Below are 7,487 nucleotides of genomic sequence, written 5' to 3'. Positions count from 1 at the left end.
CTGAAAAGAAGCTTATATCTCCTTCATGTTAATAACACTGTCTACAATTTCAAAAGATAATTACTACAGATTTTTTTTTTTTTGCTTTTTCATACCAGGTGCTGTTATAACTTTACTAATTTGGCTGGCCAATTCTCTCACCTCTCTTAGAGCTGCTCTTATCTTCCCATCTCTGGAATGGAAAAATCAGTGAATTTTTTTAACCTTAAGTCATTTCAAACTATGAATTCTATATCAGATACAGCAGTAAAAGAGGCAAAAATGCATTCATGGGTCAGGAGTCACACTAAACCATATAAGAAACTGCATTCTCCTCCTAAATGCTAATACTTATAACCCATGTGTTTAAAATCTGAAGACTTCACACTTCTTAAATTATTTCATTTATAAAAAAGTCAAGTCCAGGTTATATTTCTGTGTGCTTCTTTCTAACTGACTTGAACAAATGGCTTTGAAGTACTTACTTATATGCAATGTGACTTGTAGGTAAATGAGATTATATATTAATTTTGTGTTATATGAAAAAAGTTGTCTCACTGCCTTACGGGCTCCCTTCATTTCGCTCAAGTTATAAACAGATCCCAACTATGAAGATCCCAACTCTGAACAAGCATGTAAGCCATTTTAATTGAAAGTAATGACTAACTGAAAAGTGGGATTTGGGGACACAGAACTTTAATTTAGCTTTGTGTTTCTAAAGGTGATAATAATAAGAACAGTAACAACAATGGTAATAGTAGTATAACAATTCATGTATAACACCTACTATGTGCCAGGAACTGTTCTAAGCATTTGCCATAGATTAAAATTACTCTGGGAGATATCTAACTCCTAATGAAGAGACTGTGCCTTTGCTCCTTTGTCAAAGCATATTTGTTATTTTCTAAGATGATCTTTTTTTTTAATGTTAGATAGGAAGGTGAAGAGAGATCAGAAATGGGTGAAAATTATTCTATAGCTTTATAGAATCAGAATTAGCCAGCTTGTTCTTAACCCTTCACAGACAACATTCTACCATATCAATTTACATAAAGATGGTAGCGAAAGTAATTTCCTGCAATGAGTTCTTTCTACATATCCTCCCTTTTATATATCTCAGCAAATCACGTGCTTTAATCAGTCTCAGGACCAATCATTTTGGCAAGAAGCTAAGTCATCTGTTGAAATTGTCGAAACTTCAATGTTTGTTAATCCAATGACAAAATTAAAATATCTTACACTTGTAAAGTGCTTTAAAGGTCCAAAGTGCTTCCACATTCACTCTCTTGTTTTAACCTAACCACCTACCTCCCTGTGAGATACAGCCTCCTTGCTGTAGTTACTCAATAAAGTTAGGAATTTCCTCAATGAACAACACATTTAGAGAACATTAAGCCTCCAGAATAGCTACGAAGTCATTTGAAGTTATTCATAAATCAGTAACTTATGCTAAGATAATGTTAATTATTTTAGAATCTAGATAATATTTGGGAAGACAGGGTTTATTTAAGGAAGAAGAAATTTTCACTAATTTTCATCTTTGCTTAAACAAAGAGTAGTGGAAAGTATAGACAAACCTCTATGAAAACTTGTCCTTTCCAAAGTACCACAGGGACATAGACGGCTATGGAACACCCACATCAATATCATAAATGGTGTCTTCAGCAGTTAGGTTCAAACAGTAGCTTAAGACCAATTTCCAGGTGTACTTTACAGAATAAAATAGATCTGTTCTTGAAAAGCTGGTTATGAATTAAATTCTTGGAAATAGATCTGTATATTTTAAGTGCATGGTTCTAGTGGTAGTGGTGATTGTGTGTGTGTGCCTGCACGTGTACGTGTGTGTGTGTTGGGGGAAGCTCACAATTTAAAGGAGATCTGAATTGAATCCTTTGGCAAGCCAAAGCATCCTTTGGTCGTTTTAATGATCACTCTTTAATGTGTCCGTGCTGCAAACGTGAGTTTTTGTATGGCAAGTTTTCTAAAGCAGGGGGAGAAAGGGGAGGGGGCCTACACCTGCACTAAATAGGGAGCTTGTTAGGTGACTGCTGTGATCAGTCCCCAACTTGTTCTGCCTGATCAAGCACAGTGGGCAGAGATCCAATCACAAAAGCATTCCACAAAGCAAGCAAAGCAAAAATCTTCACTAAACTGACTACTGGAATGAAAACTGCTGGGGTCCATCCCTTCTCTTCCCTGGAAAAGCAGCACATTCTGGTAAAGAGGGAAGGCAGTTGAGACTATGGAGACATCATCTTCCAAAATCATTTCTTGAGAATGTCTCCAGACACCCTGATAACAACATTGCACGATGTACACGGCAGATTTACTCGAAGTCTTATTTCCAAGATCCTATTCTCTCTTACTTCTTCCTTTGGAAAAGTAACCCTTTAAAAAAAACTTCCACTCTTCCAGGGTAGGCTGCCCCTGGGGTCAGGTCTTCCTCCAGCCCTTATTATCTTGCTTACTGAATTGCCCAGAAGACGCACCAATTAGATGTTTTAAATGCTTTCTAAACCTTTCAAACAATATTCATACCCATTATAGTGTTGTCACCATACCCTCTTTGGGGGGAGTTACATGAAGAAAATGAGGCACAGCAGAGGTGACTTGCCTGTCACTGTTAGTGACAAAGAAAAGGAATGCTCAAGGTTTCTGGCAACTTATCCTGTGTAGAAACTAAGCAAATCAACACAAAAACACATTCCAGAGCCAAATACCCTCTTCTTTCAATCACCTGTTGTTCTGGATTATTTACCTTTTGTTCCCTCCAGACGTTAATGCTAACAGTTGAGATTTAACTTTCTTGGTAAATCACAGCAAACCAGCATAACAATGACTGCTTTTTAAGAAAGTAACTTTCGGAAGGAGAATGTCATCAACCCCCAAAGGTTAACAGTTGATTATTACTGCTCAATATTCGGTGCCCTTATTAAATTTCCTGCAATTAAATATGGTCATTTGTAGAAAAGCAGCTTTCACTTGTTGATCTGAAAATGAGTTGATGGGATTCAATTTACGATGTCCTGTTTGTATAAATCACTAAGCGTTAGGGAAGGATATCTGAAAGCATCCTCATGCTACATATCCTTAAGTTTGAACTACTCCTAAAATGTAGAACCAATGTTTAAATGATAATCGGTTCTTTCCGGGTAAAGAAACTTATCATTAGATTAAAACAAGTTTTTGCAACGATCACAAGGTATTGCATGATTAAAACTGAATTCTACTTTCCATGCTAAATAAGCACCAGTGAATGAAATATTAGCTCACATTTTCCTAACAATGCAGACAGAGTAGTGCATCGATCGATTCATTAAGCAATAACCATTAACTTCAGGGAAATGAATTCTAAACTCACCAACCTCTTTGGGGAGAGTCGAACTTCTCGTTGTCAGGTCTGGCAAAGTCCATTCTCACGTACGTGTCGTCGTCGTCAGAATCTTCTTGCTCTGGGGGTCTCGGCGCCCGGCCGCGGCCAGGTGATGGAGGGGGAGCGGCGGCTGCAGCGACAGCCCCGCCGGCTCTGTTACCTCCCGCAAGGTCTGCCGATGGGTTTTGGGCTCTGGGGTTCGAGCCACCCGCAACGTCTTGGGCCCCTCTTACCACTTCGGCACCAGCAGCATTAGCAGCAGGTTGGAACCGGCTGACGGAGGCGGAGTCAGATCCCGCGGCGGCCTCGAGGCCCGCGGCGGCAGCGCCGCTGCCCGGGGCAGCGACCAGGGTGGAGGCGGCGGCTAAAGCCCGGCTCACGGCTAAGGTTGGCGCGGTTGCCGCGGCCGCGGCTAAAGAGGCGGAGAGGTCTCTCTCGAGGCTGTCGGTCGGGAAAGCAGAGACGGCGGCTCTGGCAGCTGCAAAGAAACTTTGCGAACGGCTTTGTGGGCGTCTTCTCTCGAGCTCTTCTTCCAGCAGCAGCCTCGCTACAGGTGGTGGTTCAGAGCAGCGGCTCGGGGAGAGAGAAATGTCCATACAGCACTCAGAAAATGGGTCGACCACGTAGATGCGACCTGTTTCAGCATCGTAGCGAATGGCACTGTCAGCAAAAGGCACGGCTGGTGTCATTGCTGGGTTGAAAATCACTTCAATGTAGTCACCTTCTTCCTCATTAGCACTGTTACCTGTAGCACTGGGAGGAAGAGGCGGAAGTGGCCACCTAGCACCGTCCAGAGAGAAGGGGTTGGCACCTGGAATAGCTCTTAAAAGATCTGAGAGGTCGTTTGCTGGATTTGGAAATGGCACCCCGAACTCAACATTCACGTAATTCGAAAAGGCGAACTGTCTGGGGTCGGCAATTATGCCCCACAAACCTGGCAGTCTTTGAATACAGGGAGCTGGCATATGGCTACCTCTTTTAGGGAAGTCAATCTTGATGTAGCCACTAGTGCTGTCGGCTTCTTTCTGCTCATGCGTGGGCTTTTGTGGTTTTGGCTTGATTTTATTCCCTTTTGTAATAAAAGGAAGTCGATTAGGTCTCTTAGTCTTGTTCTTGGGGGGCCCATCACCTGAACGCTTGGAAGGTGATCCCTCATCTCTAGGCTTTGAGAATGACCCCTCAACTGAAGGCTTTGAAGTTACATCTTTGGGGCCTCTGTTAGATGAGGCTTCTTTGTCTAGGCCCTTCCCCAAGAATTTTCCAGGTAACATTGGTACATACTCACTGTGGTCACTCTGCCCCAATGGGGAGCTCCGAAAAGCATTTGGCAGAGAGAAGTAGGAGCTCCAACTTTTGGAGGAAGAGCCTCCCTGAGGATTTCTGGGGTTTTTTGGAATTGCACCAGCTCCAGGAGCCATAAACATGTAGTCACTGTCACTGTCATTGTCCTTTGAGTCATCCTCTTTGTCAGGATCAGGTGCTTTTGCAGGACTTGGTGCAGGTGGTGGGCTCACCCTGGGAAACATCATCATGTACCCTCTTGAATCTTCGAAAGGTGATCGAGAGTGGCCTTTCTTTGACACAGAGACATTTTGAGGAGCCATTGGCATATAATCGCTGGAGCTTGAGAGAGGGGCAGCCACCCCTGGCCTCATTGGCACGTATGGGTCATCCTCATCTTCATCAAAAGCTCTGGCCCTGTGGGGACCCCGAGCTGCACCTTCTGGGGTCTCTGCGTCTTTAACTTCTTTGGCTTCTTTGCGTTCTTTTGTGGCTCCTCTGTCAGCACAAAAATAAAGTCGGAACCTTCCCCCAGACTTTCCTTTTCCACCAGTTGCTGCAGCTGGCGGGGGTGGAGGCAGTGAAGGTGGTGGCATTTGCTGTTGCTTGCTTTGAGTTAATTTGCCAAAGTAGGATCTTTTCTTCAGAGATTTCCCATGATCACCATTGCCTTCGGAGCCTTTCCCACTTCCTGAGCCTTTGCTCCCTCCAGAGTTCCTGCCCCTGCCTGAGCCATGGCCATCTCCGGGTCCTTGGCCACGGCCTGAGCCGTGCCCACCTCCAGCTCCCTGGCCACTGCCTGAGCCATGCCCACCTGAGGTGCCCTGGCCATCTCCTGAGCACTGGTTTCCTCCTGCACCCTGGCCCCCAGAGCCCTGGCCACTTGAGCCCTGGCTGCCACTTGAGCCCTGGCCACCTCCGGAGCCGTGCCCCCTGCCCGAGCACTGGCTTCCTCCAGAGCTCTGGCTACTGGAACCTTGGCCACTTGAACCCTGTCCACCTCCTGAGCCCCGGCCATTTCCAGAGCCCCAATTGTTCATGGGCATATAGTCGCCTCCGTTTCCTTCCTGATCCTCTTTTCCCTGAGGATTGCCTTCTTCCCCAGAGTTGCCAGAACCGGAACCAGGTGCTTCAGAAGACAGGCAAGCTCCCTCGCTGGGGGCTTCTGCAGGGTGCGGGCCACGCACGGGGCTGGGTGCTACACGGCGAAAAAAGCTGGCTGGCACTGAAATCGCTCTCCTGGATCTCCGCGCTCTGGGCAGGTGCAGTCTTCCTCGCCTGGAGGGGGGCACAGGCTCACTGGGTGTTATGTAGCGCCTGGCGAGGAGCATCTCGTCTTCCCCATCACCGATGGCCCTGAGGTGGCAAAACTGCTCAAAGCGGGACCTTCTGAGCCAGCCGCCGGGCTCGAGCGGCAGCATGTCCAGGTGCCTCCTAGTGGACAGCAGGGTTAACAGGTGGGCGCCGATACTGATGCTGTAGCTGCGGCAGCGGGCTCTGTATTCGTCTGCACACAAGGCTCTCATCTTCTCCAAAAACAGCTCGTGCATGTTTTGGGCCACCACACAGTCATCGACCTGCATCCAGAGCTCCCCCGGACCGATGACGGTGGACCTGCCGACTTCCAAGAAGAAATACTGCTCCGAGTGCCCGCAGCGCCGGATGCTCAGGAGCTGGACGACCACGCTGGCCACTTCGGTATTTAGCCTCACAAACACAACCTCCTCGTCGGTAAGACAGAGCCGGAACACGCCGCTCAGCTCTTTTCTGTGCCCCAGCCCCCTGGGTTTGACTATTACCTGCCACACATCTTTGTAGAAGGGTGGCTCCGCCGCCGCTGCAGCCGCCAGTGCGGCCGGCTCTCCATCCGGCTGCGCGCCGGGCGTGCCGCAGCGGCGGCGCTTGCTCTCGAGGATGAGGCGGCTGAGCAGCAAGTACCAGCTCTCTTGCTCCGACTCGTTCTCGGCCACCATCGCGAAGTACTCGTCCTGGGTGAAAAGAGCGATGAGGTGTCGGTACCTTGCGTCGGCTCGCTGGCTCACCGAGAAGCACTGGTACAGGGTGATCACGCGCCGCGGTGGGATGAGCGCGGGGACCGCGGCGCCAGAGGCAGCCGCCGCTGCTGCAGCCGCCGCGGCGCGGACACTGTGCCGGAACTTCCTGGCATTTTCGTAGTATTCCAGTCGAGCTGGGGCGTCGGCGGTCTCCAGTTTGAGCACGAAGTAGCGCCTGTGGCCATGCTTCTGCTTCCGCAGGTAGCCGCGTTTGCAGACTTCGTCCCCGACGGGGAGGTCCTCCTCATCGGACTCGGAGTCTGACCGGGAGCCTGTGGCCGTGGAGAGCCACATGGCTCCCGGACAAGACGACCCGGTCCCAATGAGTGCGGTCGGGGTTCCCGAGGAAAGAAGTGGGGTGGGCGCCACCGCAGCTAGAGCTGCCGCTGTTGCCGCTGCTGCAGCTCGCAGTCTCCTTGTCGCTTGGTCGCGAGCGAAGGAGCAACTCGCCATGGTGATGCACGATGGTTTTAAGGTGAGCGGGCGGAGGGGGGGGGCTCGGGGAAGCGAGGGTTGGGGGAAGAGGCCGTTTACCCCTGTCCGCCCGCCCGCCCGCCTCGGCCCGCGCCCCCGCCCACTCCACTCGAAGCGCGCGGCGGCGGGCAAAACAACACGTGACCGCTGCCTCACGCGGCGGCCGCTGTGGCTCCGGCTACCAACACAGTGGAGGGGCGCGAGCGGCCGCCAGCAGAGGTGTGCGAGGGAGGGGGCAGTGGGCCCGAGAGGCGGGGCCACCTCCTATCCCGCCTAGACCCTCTTGGAGAATCTTCCGGCCTCTGGGCCTCGGGAGGACCGACGGG

The 7,487-nt window shown here is 49.5% G+C and overlaps 1 protein-coding gene across 1 annotated transcript; it reads right to left on the bottom strand.

The window, feature by feature from the left end:
* Window positions 1-3,336: 3,336 nt before the first annotated feature.
* On the bottom strand, window positions 3,337-7,140 carry IRS4 (insulin receptor substrate 4). The gene has a single exon (XM_067722857.1). The coding sequence runs from the start codon at window positions 7,138-7,140 to the stop codon at window positions 3,337-3,339; it is 3,804 nt and encodes a 1,267-aa protein (XP_067578958.1).
* Window positions 7,141-7,487: the final 347 nt, after the last annotated feature.

This window comes from Pseudorca crassidens, chromosome X (assembly GCF_039906515.1).
Source record: "Pseudorca crassidens isolate mPseCra1 chromosome X, mPseCra1.hap1, whole genome shotgun sequence".
In the NCBI taxonomy this organism is placed as follows: Eukaryota; Metazoa; Chordata; class Mammalia; order Artiodactyla; family Delphinidae; genus Pseudorca; species Pseudorca crassidens.
This window is presented reverse-complemented; position numbering and strand designations above follow the sequence as displayed.